Source organism: Amphiura filiformis, chromosome 6 (assembly GCF_039555335.1).
Source record: "Amphiura filiformis chromosome 6, Afil_fr2py, whole genome shotgun sequence".
Taxonomy (NCBI): Eukaryota; Metazoa; Echinodermata; class Ophiuroidea; order Amphilepidida; family Amphiuridae; genus Amphiura; species Amphiura filiformis.
In genome coordinates this window covers 78,331,610-78,353,339 of record NC_092633.1, presented here as the reverse complement: position 1 = coordinate 78,353,339, position 21,730 = coordinate 78,331,610, and the positions used below count along the sequence as shown (strand labels likewise).

General features: G+C 36.9%; 1 protein-coding gene across 1 annotated transcript in view; it reads left to right on the top strand.

Annotated features, from left to right (window-relative positions):
• LOC140156081 (S-formylglutathione hydrolase-like) overlaps positions 1–20,981 on the top strand; it is a 29,129-nt gene extending 8,148 nt beyond the window's left edge. Inside the window, exons 2-11 of the mRNA XM_072179197.1 lie at positions 3,091–3,169; positions 3,910–3,998; positions 5,148–5,246; positions 5,741–5,865; positions 6,847–6,911; positions 7,885–7,939; positions 8,739–8,837; positions 9,441–9,506; positions 11,726–11,827; positions 12,148–20,981. Of these exons, the coding sequence (XP_072035298.1) occupies positions 3,091–3,169; positions 3,910–3,998; positions 5,148–5,246; positions 5,741–5,865; positions 6,847–6,911; positions 7,885–7,939; positions 8,739–8,837; positions 9,441–9,506; positions 11,726–11,827; positions 12,148–12,228 (860 nt within the window). The 3' untranslated portion in view covers positions 12,229–20,981. The remainder of the gene's footprint in view (positions 1–3,090; positions 3,170–3,909; positions 3,999–5,147; positions 5,247–5,740; positions 5,866–6,846; positions 6,912–7,884; positions 7,940–8,738; positions 8,838–9,440; positions 9,507–11,725; positions 11,828–12,147) is intronic.
• The last annotated feature ends 749 nt before the right edge of the window (positions 20,982–21,730 follow it).

Sequence of the window (21,730 nt, the reverse complement as noted above, 5' to 3'; positions counted from 1 at the left end):
CACATACCTTGTGCAGTTGACACCCTCAGTCAGCCAGCACTCATGCACAAGCCTGGCACACATACCTTGTGCAGTTGACACCCTCAGTCAGCCATGCAGCACTCATGCACAAGCCTGACACACATACCTTGTGCAGTTGGTGATAGTCAGCCAGCACTCCAGCACTCATGCACAAGCCTGACACACATACCTTGTGCAGTTGGTGATAGTCAGCCAGCACTCCAGCACTCATGCACAAGCCTGACACACATAACTTGTGCAGTTGGTGATAGTCAGCCAGCACTCCAGCACTCATGCACAAGCCTGACACACATACCTTGTGCAGTTGGTGATAGTCAGCCAGCACTCCAGCACTCATGCACAAGCCTGACACACATACCTTGTGCAGTTGGTGATAGTCAGCCAGCACTCCAGCACTCATGCACAAGCCTGACACACATACCTTGTGCAGTTGGTGATAGTCAGCCAGCACTCCAGCACTCATGCACAAGCCTGACACACATAACTTGTGCAGTTGGTGATAGTCAGCCAGCACTCCAGCACTCATGCACAAGCCTGACACACATACCTTGTGCAGTTGGTGATAGTCAGCCAGCACTCCAGCACTCATGCACAAGCCTGACACACATACCTTGTGCAGTTGGTGATAGTCAGCCAGCACTCCAGCACTCATGCACAAGCCTGACACACATACCTTGTGCAGTTGGTGATAGTCAGCCAGCACTCCAGCACTCATGCACAAGCCTGACACACATAACTTGTGCAGTTGGTGATAGTCAGCCAGCACTCCAGCACTCATGCACAAGCCTGACACACATACCTTGTGCAGTTGGTGATAGTCAGCCAGCACTCCAGCACTCATGCACAAGCCTGACACACATAACTTGTGCAGTTGGTGATAGTCAGCCAGCACTCCAGCACTCATGCACAAGCCTGACACACATACCTTGTGCAGTTGGTGATAGTCAGCCAGCACTCCAGCACTCATGCACAAGCCTGACACACATACCTTGTGCAGTTGGTGATAGTCAGCCAGCACTCCAGCACTCATGCACAAGCCTGACACACATACCTTGTGCAGTTGGTGATAGTCAGCCAGCACTCCAGCACTCATGCACAAGCCTGACACACATAACTTGTGCAGTTGGTGATAGTCAGCCAGCACTCCAGCACTCATGCACAAGCCTGACACACATACCTTGTGCAGTTGGTGATAGTCAGCCAGCACTCCAGCACTCATGCACAAGCCTGACACACATACCTTGTGCAGTTGGTGATAGTCAGCCAGCACTCCAGCACTCATGCACAAGCCTGACACACATAACTTGTGCAGTTGGTGATAGTCAGCCAGCACTCCAGCACTCATGCACAAGCCTGACACACATACCTTGTGCAGTTGGTGATAGTCAGCCAGCACTCCAGCACTCATGCACAAGCCTGACACACATAACTTGTGCAGTTGACACCCTCAGTCAGCCATGCAGCACTCATGCACAAGCCTGACACACATAACTTGTGCAGTTGACACCCTCAGTCAGCCAGCCCTCATGCACAAGCCTGACACACATACCTTGTGCAGTTGACACCCTCAGTCAGCCATGCAGCACTCATGCACAAGCCTGACACACATACCTTGTGCAGTTGGTGATAGTCAGCCAGCACTCCAGCACTCATGCACAAGCCTGACACACATACCTTGTGCAGTTGGTGATAGTCAGCCAGCACTCCAGCACTCATGCACAAGCCTGACACACATACCTTGTGCAGTTGGTGATAGTCAGCCAGCACTCCAGCACTCATGCACAAGCCTGACACACATAACTTGTGCAGTTGGTGATAGTCAGCCAGCACTCCAGCACTCATGCACAAGCCTGACACACATACCTTGTGCAGTTGGTGATAGTCAGCCAGCACTCCAGCACTCATGCACAAGCCTGACACACATACCTTGTGCAGTTGGTGATAGTCAGCCAGCACTCCAGCACTCATGCACAAGCCTGACACACATACCTTGTGCAGTTGGTGATAGTCAGCCAGCACTCCAGCACTCATGCACAAGCCTGACACACATAACTTGTGCAGTTGGTGATAGTCAGCCAGCACTCCAGCACTCATGCACAAGCCTGACACACATACCTTGTGCAGTTGGTGATAGTCAGCCAGCACTCCAGCACTCATGCACAAGCCTGACACACATACCTTGTGCAGTTGGTGATAGTCAGCCAGCACTCCAGCACTCATGCACAAGCCTGACACACATAACTTGTGCAGTTGGTGATAGTCAGCCAGCACTCCAGCACTCATGCACAAGCCTGACACACATACCTTGTGCAGTTGGTGATAGTCAGCCAGCACTCCAGCACTCATGCACAAGCCTGACACACATACCTTGTGCAGTTGGTGATAGTCAGCCAGCACTCCAGCACTCATGCACAAGCCTGACACACATAACTTGTGCAGTTGGTGATAGTCAGCCAGCACTCCAGCACTCATGCACAAGCCTGACACACATACCTTGTGCAGTTGGTGATAGTCAGCCAGCACTCCAGCACTCATGCACAAGCCTGACACACATAACTTGTGCAGTTGGTGATAGTCAGCCAGCACTCCAGCACTCATGCACAAGCCTGACACACATACCTTGTGCAGTTGGTGATAGTCAGCCAGCACTCCAGCACTCATGCACAAGCCTGACACACATACCTTGTGCAGTTGGTGATAGTCAGCCAGCACTCCAGCACTCATGCACAAGCCTGACACACATACCTTGTGCAGTTGGTGATAGTCAGCCAGCACTCCAGCACTCATGCACAAGCCTGACACACATACCTTGTGCAGTTGGTGATAGTCAGCCAGCACTCCAGCACTCATGCACAAGCCTGACACACATACCTTGTGCAGTTGGTGATAGCAAGGATTCAGTCTAGCATTTCATGAGTATTACATTGTATCTCAGTTATACAATGCTATGCATTTTTAATTGCTTCATTATTATTAATTTTTGCCTGGAAAAATTTTTCAACAAACTAAAATTGTTCTGGATTATACCTTTTATTTTTTAATTGTATGACTTCTTTTTTCCCTCACAAGCATACAAAATGAGTGATCTGACGCAAGTATCTGCTAACAAATGCTTTGGAGGTGTACAGAAAGTTTTTTCCCATGAAAGGTGAGTACATTATGTATAATGAAAATGAATCAGTAGTTTCCAGTTACCCACTTGCATCAAACATTCATGTTTGCCAAAATATTTATCATTTTGAGTACGGTACCTAACATCCACTTCTTCTTTATAATAAGATAAAACTCATAACTATTTTAAAGACTTGTTCAGATATTTAATCAAAGCATGTTTTAAGCCAATTACAACACTTTGGACCGGTGTAATGTGAAGGTTTACCTAATGAATAATGAAAAGTGACCTTGTCTATATTTTTAACTTATTTGGAAACTTATTTGGTTTACCTCAAGTTCGGTAGTGATGTCAATGCTTTTTCGCAGTTGCACCGCAAACATGCTGACAAATCGCCCCTGTACGAGTGTTTGTACACACTGAACTTGAGGTGAACCAAATTTAAGGAATATTCATGACAGAGGTTGATGTACGGTACACAAAGAGGCTGAGCTCTAGGTAAGTCTTATGATATTGCTCAAGACTGTTTAAGGTAAAAAGCTTCAACTTTGTAGTGCAGAAAATTATAGCAATATCATTGGATTGTCATCTATCAGAACTCAAATGGAACAAATATGTGTGACACAGACAAGTTTGCTATTGGCAAAATTACATTCCATACTTAACATAACATAACATAACAACGGCGCTTAATATAGTGCAATACCAAACATATGAATGTTGCGCTTTACAAACAAATACTTTACTTATAAACAATCAATTCTTGTTCATTTCAGTAAAGAATGCAAGTGCACCATGAAATTTGGCGTCTATTTGCCACCCCAAGCAGAAACTGAAAAGTGTCCTGTCCTGTACTGGCTGTCTGGTAGGTATACACATGTATCCATGGTTGTAGGTATACACCTGTATCCATGGTTGTAGTAGGCACTAGCTAGTCGAGTCAGTAAGATACTCTCATTCCATTACAATTCTTACCTGTCATTTGGCCAGGTACTGTTCAAATATTACTCCTGTCAGACAACAAAGCTATACCCGCCACTGGTGTTTGGCAGTACAGTTCTGTCTGTGTTTCAGATATAGGGCATATTTTTATATTGACAGGACCCATTGGTGTACTATTGGATAACATACCTGTATCATTTTTTAAACACCATGCAATGTTTTTATATATATAATTTTAAGTGCATTTGGTTTCTTGAGTTTTTAACAATGTGCATTTTACATATAAATTTGAAGGAGATGTCAGTTTTAGGCTTAGAATGGTAGAATCAAATCATTGATATTACATTGTAATACTAGAGTATGACATGAACACAAATTATGACTCTGCATATTAAAAACACTAACATTTATTTTGTAAGTCAACCATGAATGATCCTAGCTTTTAGCTCTATGTCCAGGGACATTCCAAAACTAAAAAAAAAAAAACTTAAAAAAAACCCTGATGCTGACTCTCTCAACGGGGTAGTGAAATTTTGGTCGGGTACCCAAAAACCCGCCAGAAAATGCCAGGCTAAGTCATAACCATAAACCCTAACCTTAATCCCAGACCTTAATATCTTGGGGTTGCAACAATTATATTCTAAAGTTGTGCCAAACAAGATGTCTTTATGAGCAGGGATTTACTTTCCCTGAAGAAGGGTTGAGGATTGTCATATTGACAGATTAAGTCCAATGCAAATCCTACCTTTCTTGAATGTCTTCTGGCATTGAAGCCCATTAAAATCCATGAAATCTTATGCAAGATATTTGACCACACACACAATGGAACTTGCAAATTGCTTACAATGTGGTTATGAAAAAAGGCTGCTTACCTATTGAAAGTTATGGAAAAATATACATCTCATAAAAATAAGGTAGGATAAAAAATATGCCCTTCTGTAAAAATATATAGCCCAAGCAGACAAAGCTCATTTTATAGTCTCCTAAACTTGTGAGTGCTTTCAATAAAACGGTTTCAGAAATAATGTGATATGTTAATTGATATAATCTATTCTAATTATATTGCTTGCAGGTCTCACTTGTACAGAACAAAACTTTGTAGGCAAGGCAGGATCACAGAGATTAGCAGCTCAATATGGTTTCATTGTAGTAGCCCCTGATACTAGCCCACGTAAGTATACCATTGGCCCAGATACTAGCTCTCGTAGTATATCATAGTAGTGCCCCCTGATATTAGCACTCATATGTTCATGATATTAGGTCCTCTTCTCCTGATCTAAATAGATTCTTTGATTCTTCTTGTATTTGCATCACACTCCTTACAAATGATTTTGTCATTCATTTTACAAGAAAGGAGCCCACTTCCTTTGTCACATGTAAGATCCTCTCCTGACTGATAATACACACTCTTCAGTCGGGATATGTCCAACCGGAAGTAAGGATCTACAACCATCATTCTGATGATGCATATCAACCATGATTGGCGAAACTGTGAATAGTGAGTTAAAGTATGGTTGTGTTTAAAAGAAATCTTTTATCATGTTTACCAACAAACCTGATGAATCTATTTAGTGATTCCTGTATTAGTGTATTTGGTGATAAGAAGAATTTTCTATTACATTTCACCCTGAATGAAGCAGTTTTTTGTTTGTTTGTGTAATGCAGGTGGTTGTAGCATCGAAGGAGAAGAAGATTCTTGGGATTTTGGGACAGGTGCTGGTTTTTATGTTGATGCTACTCAGGACAAGTGGAAGACCAATTACAATATGTTTTCCTATGTTACACAAGAGGTACAATAGAAAGGTCACTCCAATGTTTAGAGTATTTTCTATCCACCATAATCTGTATTCATGTCACTATTGTTCACTACAATGTAATAAAAATGCAGAGTGTCTTGCTCTAGACACTCTTTTACTACTTACTGTACTACTTGCTGTAGTAATAGGCTTGTGATGAGGTTGCTGTGAGTGTGAAGTCCTTTCCAAAAGAGAAAGATTAAAAAATAAAAATTTATATCAAATCAAATCAAAGTAACCATGGCATGTTTGGTTGTACATTGATGCAAGAATATGTGTTTGGAATGAAAGAAGTGAATTTACGGAAGAGCATATGTTATGTAGAACGCATGCTGCAGACTATTTGAAATGATAGGTTATTTTGCAAATATAATATGTAATATTAAGCCCCCAAAACATTATCTAATATTTAAACTTTTCAAAATGAGGAAAATTAGGTCAATGTTGTTTTTAAGAAAGAAGAAAGAGAAGGCGAATTAAACCAGGAGTGGCAGTGGAATGTTAAACTGTTCCAAGTCCTTATTGAATTGTTTTTACAGCCATTATTTCACACCCTTCATAAGTGATATCTTGATTGGAGTAACGCCAGTCTGTATATAAGTTTTTTCTCAAAATTTAATTTTCCTGATCTTTCCCTCATTTTGCTTGCTTGAGTAAGATGTGTCAAACTTGTATGTTGCTTTGCCTGTCTATGACAGCCTGATCCATCGTCCATCGATTGATTGATTGATTGATTGATTGATTGGGTAGATGGGTCGAGTGCTGCACAGGAATTTGTAGATCAAGTTTTTAATCCTACTTATACTGTTACGCAGGGTTTTTAGCCCTGCAAAGTATGGTCATTGGTTTTGTGGGGTAACAAGGAATTCTGTGCATGAATTAACAGATTTTTTTTTTCAGTATGGTCATAATGGCTTTGATTAAATAAAAGGTTTAGTTAATGTTCCTTGCATCTTTTGTAATTAATCTTTTCAGTTGCCAAAGCTCATCAACGACAACTTTCCCGCTGATCCAGCTAAGAAGTCAATTTTTGGACACAGGTATTATATGCTATTCAAATGCCAATCACTTTTACATGTGCACAAAGTACAAAAATCCACATGGCAAAACATAATGCTGAATCTAAATTATTGACAAGGTTGACAGGGTGGAACATACAGATAAACTTGGAATGTTGCCTCTGATGTCATCCTTTAGGGGTATGGCAAGTTTTTGCACTCAAACGATGCCACGCATATGTATGAGGTGAATCGGCAAGACCGATCACAGCACATAAATTTGTACTTTGAGTAACAGGTGTCTTCAGAACCAACCTTCCAAGTTTATCTCTGCCGGTGGCTGTATCAAAGTCTCTAAGTTCACAGTTTCAAACTTTAGCTAAATATCAGGAGATTGAAGTAAGTCAATCATATCCTGCTATTTGTTCTGCAAGTTGCACTTCTGTGATTGTACCATGATTGAGTTAAAAACACAAGCAAAAGACCATTTTAATTAGTTGCAGATAAAAGTTAAGCTTCCTACATAACATCGCATGATAATGAAGAAAGATGTATGAATGGTATAAAATATTGTTCAACCATGTATTAATATAACAAAAAATAATCAAGTACTTGCATACAAAACGTCTGAATTTATTTTTGTTATATTCTTTTAATGAGTCAGTATGTGGGAATCATTTATGAAGTTCAGTGAAAGCAATGGTAGAGACCCAATCATGTCAGTTATTTATTCATATAATTTGCATTATTTATTAACCAACTTCAGTCAGCAATATATACAAAATTTAAATAATGGGTATAATCATACTTGACTCATTTTGATTTCTGCTGGCAAAACTGGCAGTTTAAGGCTATGCTATGTTTTGACAAATGCTCCTCAAATTTCATGTAGGTAGCCTCATTCAAAATACTTTTTTCTGAACATAAATATCATATGAAGAAAATTCACAGTGCATCTTAAAAGTAAAGGTCTAAGAATTCTTATTTTAGAAATATTACCATGTTTATATTTCAGTATGGGAGGACATGGTGCTCTGGTTTGTAGTCTCAAAAATCCTGGCCAATATCAGGTAGGAATCAAATTGTGATAAATATTTATAATCTAATGATGTAGAATCAGTGGAATGTAGTTTGAGCATAGATTCCAGCAAAAGTGTGAATTAATTGTTGACTCCGGTACTTGGACAATATTTCCTCAGGCATGTGATGCTTTAAATCACACCGATGCGGCACAACCTGCTGGTGTATGCCCTGATACATCCCAACCCATACATTTTCTAAATCCGATCCGCTGTCGGTCCGGATCAGTCCAAATCGGGTCGGGGATTTCAGATTTTTTTTTCAATTCATCCCTGTGTTCAAATGGACCACATTAGAAATAAGCTTCACAAAGGGTTGTCAAACCGGAACAAATCAAATCAAATCAGATTTTCGAGTTGCCCAATTCATCTCTGTGTTCAAATGGACCTCAATAGAAATATGCTTCACAAAGGGTTATCAAACGTGAACAAATCAAATCAGATTTTGGAGTTGCCCAATTCATCCCTGTGTTCAAATGGATCTCAATAGAAATAAGCTTCACAAAGGGTTGTCAAACCAGAACAAATCAAATTAGATTTTCGAGTTGCCCAATTCATCCCTGTGTTCAAATTGTACCTCAATAGAAATAAGCTTCACAAAGGGTTGTCAAACCAGAACAAATCAAATTAGATTTTCGAGTTGCCCAATTCATCCCTGTGTTCAAATTGTACCTCAATAGAAATAAGCTTCACAAAGGGTTGTCAAACCTGAACAAATCAAATCAAAATCAAAGTTAGTCATCCATCATTAAATAAATGTCATAATAATTGACCTGTTTGTTGTTTTCAGTCTGTCTCAGCATTTGCACCCATCTGTAATCCCATGCAGTGTCCGTGGGGACAGAAAGCTTTCACAGGATATCTGGGAGAGGACCAAGAGGCATGGAAGGTAGGAATGAATACACAATCTCAAAAAGATAAAGGCAAATGTATGCGATGTGATTTCATATGGTGTGGTTTGAAATATGACAAAGATATGAATAATTAGATAAAATACAGAAAAAAGGTATAAATGTGTTGATATACTAAGCTAAACTACGCCACAAAGAAATTGAAATGTAGTTGAATCAAACGATATGCGGGTAGTGTCGTAATAATGGGCTATTCCATTTGAACTCTCAGAATAACAGATGTCAATGTGCAAAACAGTGATGAGAACAAAATTAGAAACCAAGAAGATATTTCAGATAATTGGATCTTTGTCAGCATCCCTATGGCATAATGTTGATGGTGAGAAATATTGTTTGTGGATCATAAAAACCTTGATGCTTAGTGTGCTGGCCATAGGCTTCAACATGAAAAGTTCTATGTTGTGAGATATTTCATGCTGATTCCAAATATGGTCATTCAAATATAAACTTCTGAAATGTTTTGCATTAAAAAAATATTGGAACTTGTTGTCTGCAGTCAACACCTGCATAGAGAGGTTTAAGATGACCCCAAGAGTGTGAACAAGAAGCTGACATGCACTTGTTACTCTTTTATATTTCAGCAATATGATTCCTGTGATCTCGTGAAGACGTATAATGGACCACCATTAGAGATACTAATTCATCAGGTAAGTTATGAAATTAAACTTGGCACAGTAAAAAGTATTTGATGTTTTTGTACATCATGCAAAACTTGGCTAAGCATGTTCTCAATTTAAATGATGGTGTATTTTTCCTTCCATAGGCAATGTGCCTTCGCCTGATCAATTCATCATTTACATTATTGCTAATGATACGCCTATATTAAATAAAAGTATTCCCAGATGTTTGTGAAATTTGGTATGGTTTGGGTGGGTATCTTTGGCTGTGTGTGTGGGAGGGTGCGTCGGTTCCTGCCAGCAAACAAGGATGCTGGAGACTTCATATTTAATTCTATTACCTTCACGACCCATTATTCAAAATAATGGGTGCATAATAATCAGTTCAAGCGCCGTAACACATTCTCGCATAGCATTACGCTTGGTTACACGTACAATATTTCCGCGATATGCGCCGTCACTATGCATATGCCCTCCACCTTGAAGTAAACAACCCAAGTTATTTGGGCAAAAATTTGATATTTTCTCTTTAAATCGCATTATTTTGTGGTAATAGAAGGGTGCATCATTATCCTTTAAACCCAAATAATGTGTCCTCGGCAGTAAAAACGTTAAAATAATTGCACCTCACCATACCTGCCAACTAGTACGATTTTGTCGTATTTAGTATGATTTCTACAATCAGCGAAAAAAAGTCTTGGGCGCTTGCGTGTAAATAACGGAAAACTGTCACCCCCCTCCCCCGGGCAATGTTGAGAAATACCAAAGTCTTCAGTGGTTTTCCAATGTGTTCCAACATTGATTGATGGGGAGAGGGAAAAATAAATCATTGTTGTAGATGTCATGCTTGTTCCCAGGCAAATTATACGTCATTTCCATGATCATATGAGATTCTGCACGGAATTTCGACAGAGTGTACCAAGCGTTCCAAGGACTTTTTTCGTAGATTGTAGATGTTCTTAATTTTTTTTCTGAGATTTCAATGTTGGCAGGTATGCCTCACCCATTATTTACATTTTTACTGCCTTGGACACATTATTTGGGTGTAAGGGATACTGCATTACCCTTTATTTCTTAAACCGTGGACCTACTTACAAACGAGCACCATCCTCACTTCACGGAGGCCTGCAGTATGTCGCATTTGCATGTCAAATGCATTCAAGAGATATGTCCACTATTGTGCATTAAAATTCCATTCATGGTTGACAGGGATTATCCCTGCATCATATACAGTTATATGCTAAAAGAATCTGCCATTTTGGTCCTTTTCAGACATCCTCATTTTGATAGCAATAGTCTATTCCAGTTTAATTTCATACACCCCCTATGGATGACATGACCTTAATCTCCCCCACATTGAGTGTGAATTTCAAATGGGGTTACCTGGATGAGTGACTCCATTTGAAATCTACACCCCCTGTGTGTAAGATCAAGGTCATATATTCCATAGGGGTGTATAGAATACAACTAGAATAGCCCCAAACAAAAGGTGTGCGACTGCAGGTACAGATGGGTAAGGATGTGTGGATGTATTCATGTTTGAGTAGAGGGTAGGAGGCAAGATAATGGGAATGAATGAATGAATGAATGAGTCATGATTTGAGCAAAGCAAACTGAGTAGGATTCAAGTTAATTTTGATTCCTACATTAGTGTCACACAAGCAATATGAAATAAAAGAATTTACAAGCTTATGTTATTTGTAGTTGAATTAGAAATTTCATTTTCACATCCTGATGATTCGGGCACATCATATCATGGACCCAGTCCAATGATGGTCATTTTCATCATTTGCGAATGAAGACACGATTGAAGTATGCTGTTGACATTGAGCGAACACACAATACTAATTTTGTAATTAGTGGGAGAAAACACACTCGTGTGGACCGGGTCATGCTAAAAATTTGTTAATAACAACCAATATTCTTTAGCCAATGTGATATCTAATTCCAGCAGTTGACAGCAGTGGCATACCAGGGAAAATTTCCCATTGGGGCAAAATTGTCCTGCTGTACCGCTTGTACTGGGACAAATGCATGTGACATTTGCAATTTGATGCACAAATGGGTCAAAGTGAGGATAATTGTGGCCTAAAATGGGCCAAAAGGAAGATGAATATTACAAATTTTTGTCCCGGTGTTCAAGGGGTAAATTCCCTCCTATAACACCAGGTACACCTCCTGTCAGTACAGCTAGTTGGTACATCACTGGTTGGCAATGACACTATTATAATGTTGTTCTTTTACCATAGGGTAAAGATGATAGTTTCTTGAAGGAATCACAGCTTTTACCTGATGCCATGGTAGCAGCATGTTCCAGCAACAAGATGCCTGTTGTATTGCATATGGAAGAGGTAGGTTATCAAGTCAGATTTAAACAGGCTTATTGTAATGGTTCACAAGAACATGAGAATATTGCATTGACCTATTAGGCAACAAAGACAAAAACACCTGTACTACCTTTCCAATATAGTCCATCATTTTTGATCTTTTGTTTTTTGCAAATAACTGATGAACTTCTATTCTATCTAACTTGGTACGGTGATAGAATATGATCATCTCTTGCTGTAAATCTGTGCCATGTTATTTTTACATTTATAAGTATCATTGACATTATTTGCATATTATTTATATTTACAAATGTTTGTTGTGGGACCGTGTTTTATTTCCATAGGGCTATGATCATAGCTACTATTTCATTGCAACTTTCCTTGAGGAGCATTTCAAACACCATGCCAGATTCCTGAAGGATTGAAGAGACCAGAAACAAATAACCCAGACAGACACTAATAATTGGACTGGAAGATGCACTGTAATAGCTGCCTTATAAAATGTAATGTTGGCACTGTAATAGCTGCCTCCTACTGAATGAAGATTGTACAGCTAGGATATGAGGAAACCAAAGCCATGTAATGTAAGATGGTCACCAATGTTATTATCAATTGAGATTGTGTACTGTTTATTAGCTGTGTATATGCTGTCATTTGTTAGCTATTTTTCTTGAAAATGCTCACTTAATTTACCAAAAGCTTTTAGATAAAATATAATAACACTTTCTTGTATGTGTGACAAACAAGTTTATTGATTGGAAAATTAAAAAGAATTTCACAAGTTCTTGATGTGGAAATCCATTTCATGGAAAGAATTATTAAATTTTAAGTTTTTGAGAACAACTGCTGACAAAATATAGCATGTACACATCTAGTAAGACAAACATTGTGGGACTGAAAATATTTTTGATGAAATTATCAGATCTCTTCATAAGGCATAATGTGACATGATTTGATCCACTTAGACCAAGTGGGAAATTTGATCAACTTATACATAGAACTGCTTACATACCTATAGAACCATGTTGATGGTTCTGGTATGGGTCAGGTAAGCAAGCTTCTATTAATAGTTTAATCAACAATATTGTTAATCTCAAACTTATACATAGAATTACATACCAATAGAACCATGTTGACTGATACTATTTGCAAATAGTATTTATCCATACAGTCAGATAAGCAGGTTTCTATTATTAGTTTGATAAAACAATATTGTTAATCCCAATTTAGTTATTAGGCAATACTAACTTGCTCATTGGGTAAGCTTACTGGTGCTGATGTCCCTGTCATATTTGGTTGCAAACTTATGAATTTGTTGCAGGTCCATTTTCATGTTTGTTTGTTCAAAATATCGTAATTTACCGTAAAATTTGGTTAAATAAAAGACCCCAAAGAAAAAGATATTTTTGAGATGTCTTAAAACATCATGCATGGTTAGAAAATCAAAAAGTCTCCTTCAATAAATTCTGTTTTACTTGGAATATACATATTATACTTAATGAGATTAATCGCTTCTAGGTCTCAAAAACACGATGCATGGTTAGAAAATCAAAAGGTTTTGTTCAGACAGTGCTGTCTTACTTGGAATATAGATGAATTGCTGCTAGTATTCAGAAAATCTTGTTTTGATCAAAGTTTGAAACTCATTCTCCCTCTGTGGAAGAATTCAAGTTGAATCTTTCTCAGAGGGTGCATGAAATTCAAATAGAGCTGTCTAATGTGCTCATTCAATTGAATACATGAATACAAAACCCACCAAGTCCATACTTTGGCCAAATTGAGTTAAGCATGGGAAATTGTTGCTTATACATAAGGCAATATGTATAAAAGTTGAACCCAAATGAAATCCAGCATGTATGTATAACAAGCATGTATGATACACATTTGTTTTTTAATTTTCTCAAAATCACTTTCCATGGACTTGGGTGGGTTTTGTATTCAGGTATTCAATTTGAAATTCATACTCCCCCTGTAGAAGCTATATTCAAAATCTTCTACAGGGATAGTGTGTATTTTAAATGGAATAGCCATTTGGTGACTTTTGGTCTGATTGGATCAGATCATGTCTCATGTATCTTTGTGAAGTTGTGTTGTTACAAAAGTTATACATAGTTTTTTTCAAGATGAAAATGATGTAATTGTGCATATCACAAAGCATCCAATAGTGCATGGTGGCAAGTTTGGAACAAATCTAAACAAAGTATTGTTGGGTTTCTTGCTAGTTTGATATGGTGATTGAAGTGTGTAGACAACGCTGTCTGCAGTACAAATCACAACCTCATGCGATTGCAGACTCAAATCATGCTGTTGAAAAAGCGAGAGCCATTTATAAATTCTGCAGTAAGAACAAAATGCTTTGTTCAGATCCTACATTAAATGTCAAACACACACATTAAGAACAATGTTACCAAATGCCATTTCATGTGGGGAAACAGTGAAAACAGCTCCATTGTAAAAAGTATGATATATATCAGTGTCAGTGGCACCTATGATTTGGAATGGGCAGTTAATAAAAGGCAGCTATAGCAGTGATCCTTGCCTGATTGATTGATTGATATAAACACAAATATATATTGAAATTAAATATAAAGTTGAAATTTGAATGTACTATTTTTTAGATGTCAGTGTCATCTATTTTGTTTTTACATTGTTAGTGTAAGAAATTTTTGTTAGTTTTTTTATCACCTTGAAGACAAGAAATCACCAAGTTCCCAAATTTTGATTGTTTATACAAATTTATATTCTCAAATTCATGCATGTTGTATTGCACAAGTTTGAAAGAACATGAAGGAGAAAAAGAAAATTAACAAAAACACAAACAAAACAAAACCCCAGATCTTAAATAGGCCTTGATACATAATACATAATGAATGAATGAATGAATACATATATGTGATACTACATACGTAGTTAAGTGTTTTTTCTTGTGTTTTTTTAATGTTTGAGCCAACTCCTTTTAAAAAAGCATCAACTATTTGAAATATTCCTATTTGTTCAATGAAAGCTAGGTGTAATCTTGTATAATTATCTTAAGTAATGTTACAATGTGTGTGTTTGATCAAAAACAAAGCCATAGTATATTATAATGTTGACCAAATCGTTCTGTGCCGTTTTGTGCCTGATGTGAACCTTGTAATATCTTTGTCCATGTTCAAGTGTTACTTAATTAAGATCCGTAGATGCTCAACTGTGAAGATGGATTTACAGAAACATTTATCAGTAGGGTTTAGGCAAATTATCCTGTGGCAGTTTGGACCTGCTTTTCCAAAACTTGTTAATTTTGGTTCCAAGTTTTCATGATAAATTAGTATAGATGGGGCTATTTGCAGCTGATTTTGATGGAGGAAGGTGAAGGCTTCTTTTTGCATCATTGTTGTAGGTGCCACCTCCCCCACAAATCTGTGACATGTCCTACAATATAGAGGAGTGGGAGGAGAAGAAGAAAGGATCTTGTGAAGCTGTATTTTAATGTGAGGTTACCACCTAGGCGTTGGTTTCACCTATTTTTATTATGTTTTCCATCACAAATAGTTTAGCATCTTTGTATCAGATCAAGTCATTCAGTAAAGTGAAGTTATGTGAATTATTATATTACACAGTGTCTGGTTACACTGTTTCATAGTATTTTGGATCATGTATGTAAACCAGTTGTGTTTCATATATTGGTGTCTAATTAGTGATTCATCTGTCATCAGCAAAATTGTTAAGATTAGGCTATTTGGTTTGCAGCTGTTTGTTTGGGTTTGCATTAATTCATTTGTTTGAGTTTTATTCAGACATTATGCTGGCATAGAGCCTTTTATTTTACTGCAAATTAATATCCTTTAATTGCATACTTAATTTGATTCTAGAAGAGAGTTGGGATACATGGTGGTGTGATCATTTTCATTTGTATTAAAATATAAACTCGTCTTGTTGTTTTACTTAAAATAATGATGTCGCCCGTGTTATATGAGACGATAGATGCACTCCAGTGGCTAAAAACAATACCTTTGTTCTCTAATTCAAAACCAGGTTTATGATGACGATTACATAATATCTTCCAAATCAGTCAATAATATTACAATGTTTTGTGCCAGTTTCTTCTACAAAATGAAGACAAATTATGATAGATTTTAAAAATTGTATTCAAAAAGAGGTTTAATATTCTGTATTATTTTTACTAGTTAAAAAAAACCTTAATTTGGCTAAGTTGTGTAGTACAATCTATTTTTATACATAATGATACAAGGTAAACAGTACACAAAGATATTTAAACTTGCTACATTCTGGCAGAAAATGGGCAACATACAAAATCCTAGCAAATTGAGAAGGCCATGAGGAGTAGCATCAAACATATTCAAAAGAACTTGGAAACTTGTTCAAGTTATAACAAGCAGTCCTCATATTCCTCAATTGGGAATACAACAAAGCAGAAAGAATAATAATAAAATAGAAGTCAACTGTTACTGACCATGTCACCAGAACTAATGATGGTATTGATTAGCAGATTTTGTGTTTCTCTGCCAGATGCCAAAATTCCTTCCTGGAATGCAATATAGGTACTGTGTTACAGATATTTGTAAATTAAAAGAAAAAAAGTGAAAAAAAAAAATGGATTAACCTCCTGACTGTAACTATTGTCATGCAATTCCTCTATTTCAATGTGGGAAGGAATTTGGACACAAATTGACTTCTGGAAGGGAAACACAAAATGTGGGAGGAGTGTATAATTGATGAGCAAGAAAGTGAATATATTAAGAGATGGTGAGAAGAACATGATTGTAGACAAGGGCACGTGCTCATTAGGCAGCCAGTCTTACTCCCCTGAAATGTGGTATGGAATTTGGTAAGCTAGTTCTGTTTATCAGAGGAGCATGCATCTCTGCCTTATCACGATATGAGAAATGTCAGCTGACAAGTTTAATATCTTCCCCAATTAAATGTATGGGATTGAAAGAATATAACCTTATGGTCAGTATAATTCATTCAACCTTGTTGCATGTGTTTCCACAGCAACAAATTCTCTGTTCTCCAGCAAATTTTTTTGATTCTCTGCTGTGAGTTTCATTGTTCATGACTCGACTATGTTCTTGTGGGAAACATAATTGTTGCTGGGTTGGCAAAATGTGTGCTTTATACTGACCCTTAAAGCCATAATGTACGATCTTATAATATGATATTGTTTTTTTCTTCTTCCAAATCCGATGTTTTGGAATATCATAAACCTAAATGGAATCAGCCAAATTTGTTGTCTTTCTAGGTCAACAGAACAATTTTGACAAAGTCATAATTATGACTTTTAATGCCCCATAGAACTCCCTGTTAAACAGCCAAAATAGCCAGTGGGGCTTCTTTTAATTTACCTTGTTATTCCAGCTTAAAATGAAGGGAAACCCTTCCTGGCAGTTATTACTAATATTATTTTAGCATTTTGGGTGAAGAATAACCAATTTAAATTTGATGCAAATCATGCATTAAGTTGATTTCACTTTTTAAATCCTTTCTAAAAGGAGTGTTAAAGGTGCTTATTACATGCAGTGCTTCCTTGTAGTAGGTTTATGTCATAGTCCAAAATTGTAATGATGTTGTGCTTGTTATTTCAATGGATGAAGCATGTGTTATTAAAATCATGAAATGATCAATGAGGAGTTGACTCTGTTACTTCAGTGTGGTAAATGGTCAAAATACCAGGGTGGCCAGCATCCCAAACAGGTGGGGGTTTTCTTGCAAGGGCAGCTTTCTCTGGCTTGGAGATGCACTCTTTACTTTGAAATTGTACATGATGTGTTCAAGAATAAGTAGTACTTGAGAGATGTTACACTGGCTGTAGCCTATGAACCCCAAAAAGGGACACGCCTCGTACTGATTTAGACAATTTTGTGAGTTGATAACATGGGGAGTTGTTATGCATTTTGGAGTGAATTATCATTTATTACTTGAATTATAAAAGCACCATGATACCAAGATTTCAAAATTATTACTTGTGGTATAGACCCTATCGAATACTACGTCACTCGTCCTCATTTAAATAAAATCCTGTCCACCATAAGGTAATACAGGGCAATTCGCACGATAGTACAATAAAACATGTGATAGGTATGAATGGTTTTGGAATCGAACTAGACACCTGTCCCCCTGTCACTTAAAACTTAGAACCAACGTGGCTGTCATTTCAATTGTTATACCGTTCTGCTTGAGTTTATTCGATACGGTCTATAGGCAATGTGGTAATATTGGCAGCATTTCAAGGTAAGATGTGGACATCAGTAAGCCAAAAAAATAAGGTACCAGTTATGTTCACCCCATGTATATTCTAAACAAAGACAGATATGTCATAATTGGAACCAGCAGCCAATAGCTGCATCTTTTAGCTTGAATTTAAGACCTCATTTGTTGCAATTGTCCTAGAAATAAAAACACGACGATCCAAAAACCCAAGGAAGAAGCCAATTTAAAACTTGCAGTTTGCTCCATTGGATGCCCTATTGATTTTTACACAAAGCGTTCACCAACAAGAGAACTAACGCCATGCTTCCCTTGATTAGCACATTAAAACCAGCGTTGTGATTTGATTGATTAGAGCACAAAAGTGTAACTTTTGATTTTGTTTCTTCTTTAGATTTTAGATCACAGTTTCTTTAATTTTGAACCAATTTCAACAAATAAGGTCTTAAATCAGAGCTAAAGAGTACAGGTATTGGCTGCTTGTTTTAATTTTGACATATTTGTCCTAGGATATACTGGGGTGAACGCAACTGGTACCTTAATTCTTTGGCTTGCTGTATTTTTGAGATTGCGAGGCTGCGAACTCTTACACCAACACTAAATAATACACCAGGTAAATCAATTCTAAATACTATTTTGTTGATTACTGTCAGGTGCATTGGCGTAAGAAATCTCTACTTCTCAATCATCTGTATTGCTATCGATTTTGTAAAAAGATGGCATATGATATATCACTGTGGGAATATCCGAAAACTATCTAGGACAGAGAGTGCACAATCTGAGCCAGGAACTTAAATTCACTTCAATCAGTGGTGTAGAACAAAAGATATTCTTATCAAACAAAGTGGTCAAAATTGGCCTGTGATTTCTGCATTCACCATGCATGGAGACTGCACTCTCGGAAATATTGTAGACGAGGTATTTTTGGTGGAAACGCTTAAAAAAAAATGATTTTCATAATCTAAATCAATATGTTATTGAAAAATAACACTTCAATGTTTTGTAAAAGTTCATTCTATAAATCATATACTTTAAAAGCTTGCTTGATTTATTGTTGTTATTGAGTTATGTACGTTTTACAAAAGTGTTGTTGTTTCAGCCCTCTTTACAACATAACTCAAGAACCACAGGACCTACAAAAGTATAATATTAGTATATCTGTGATATTTGAATTCTTCTACGTACTTGCTATGAAACGATCAATGCAATTTTTGCCACAGTTTGCAGTATTTTAAAATAAGTGCTAACCTTAATAATTAAAAGTGTTGTAACTTCTTAATTATTCATACATATACAGGGTGTCCCAGAAAAAATTACAGAGTGAATAAAATTGAACGTAAGTCGAGAAGTAGATATTGGAATCACAACATTTAAAATGTAACGCATAGCCTATTTTATTGTGCATCACGTACGAAAATTTTATTTGATTCGGGTGACTGATTGCGAAGAAATTAGCGATTACATAATGCGCGCATCAATGCAGTTCATTCAAGTTTGATCACAGGCGCTTTTTTTCATACTCGCTCACCGCTTCCTAAAGTTTGTGTATCTCATTAAGTTCAGTCCACATTATCTATTTTATAATACCACGGTGTTATGTTATTCATGCTTTCACTGAAGATGAATAACATTTTGTCCGAGAAAACTTTGATTAGTGCAATTGGAAGCTTTCCAACTTTAATTCTTTAGGTTGTGCAAATATGTTATGATATTTTAAATTTCCCAAGAACATTTGAGCCAAGAATGACAATGATCAAATGCTTACAGTTTACGTGTGATTTTTGATACCATGCAACATTAATGTTGAAGTTTTAAAAGATTTAAACTTTGCATTACAATTTCTACGAAAGATTCCAAAAACTTAGATGTCTGTGAGAATCTTTTTTAAGCCAGCTGGGATTCTTTTATGCAATAATTCTTTATGCAACATTTATATCAACATTAACGAAAAATATATTTACAAGTACCGAGCATCATCTTACATGCAAGCTTTCATTTTCAATATCGCGCCGGTTGTTTTCAAATCTGAACAAAACCTAGTTAAATATTTTGAAAGAAGCAGATTTAAAAAGAACGAAAAGGATTTCACAGAACAAAACATGAAGCCCATTGACATTTAACCACTTTAGTGCGCATTGTGTTGAATGATCTTTCTTTTAAACTTGGAATGAAGTGAATTGACACATGCGTTATGTAATTGCCCATTTCATCGCAATCAGTCAACCGATTCCAGTAAAATTGACCTATATGATGCAGAATAAGATGGGCTACACGCTGATGTTTAGATTTGTGGATTCTGATGTCTATTTCTCGACTTACGTCCAAATTCATTTGCTCTGTAATTTTTTCTGGGACACCCTGTATATTTGTTGAATTAGTAACCAAATAAGGCCAAAAATATCTCCAAAAGAGTCTCCACAGGCCAATTTTGTCCCCTTAATATTGTATTGGATGAAGTGTAACTTTTGTTCCAGGCCACCGATTGAAGTGAAAAAATAATCTTGGGTACTTCTCTTTAGTGAACAGTTGTATTTAAATACTCCATGGGTTTCAATGTTTTTCTAATCTTGTATTCATTACAAAACACTTGAGACAGAAACACACAAAGCATTCAGTGAATTGTAAATGTATCCCTGTTTTATTTCACTTGTACACACATGCTAGCCCTGTGTACACACATGCTAGCCCTGTGTTTATTCATGTTATTAGCAACTAATACAGACATTGACAGTTCAAAGCAACATTGTTTTTGTTCAAAAAAAAAATAAAATTTGAGCCTGTTTTATCTCGAAGCATTTCCCAATATCCATCGTAACACATTATGTGCACCCCCGATTGAAAGAAAGAGATCTGCAAAAAAATGTGCCCTTTTGGAAAAACAAGCCTAACTTTTGGTGTTCTTACATCTATCATTGGTCCCGGGTCATTGGACCATAAAAGATGATATTTGGATGTATAAAATTTCAGTTTCGCAATAAAGAATAAGGTCAGGTTTTTCCAAAATTGGCACCATGGTCTAATGAACCGGATAAGACATTTATATTTGAAGACAAATTCATGCATATATCCTTCATATTAAATTACAGCAAAACATTTTAGCTATGATAATGTATTTAAACAAAGTCTTCAATTCAAGTTGGTGAGATCGATAAGTTGAAGAGCAATGATGTGTTATAAAAGTACCCAGGTTTTTGTTATTAGGCATAATTTTCAAACATTTTAGGAATAATTAAAAATGACACAAGCGCTGATAGCAGACGAATATTCAAAAAATGATGGTTATTTCTGATGTGATATTTCATTACAATGTGTCCTATTTAAAACAGACCCAAGAAATTTAATTTATCATGTAATTAGTCTTGGTGTGAAAGTACCAATTCATTGACAAAACACTTTTCTTAGTACATGAAATGAAAGTTGACTATATATTAGTTCACCTCAAGTTTGGTAGTGACATAGGTGCATACTTTGCTGGTCTCAGTTTTGAAATACCCTCATAAAGTTAACTGTGCAGAGCGTACACAGGTGGCTTGTCGGTATATCCATGTTTGACGCATTGACCTCATTTCTGAACTTGAGATGAATTGAAGTATTATTTGCTTCACCATAGCAAGACATAAGACAATGCAAAAACATAAAATTTGCAAGAATCATTTTAAGATTACAAATAAACAATGTGAAACCACAAAAAATAGATTAAAATCGAGAAAGCCTGGACAA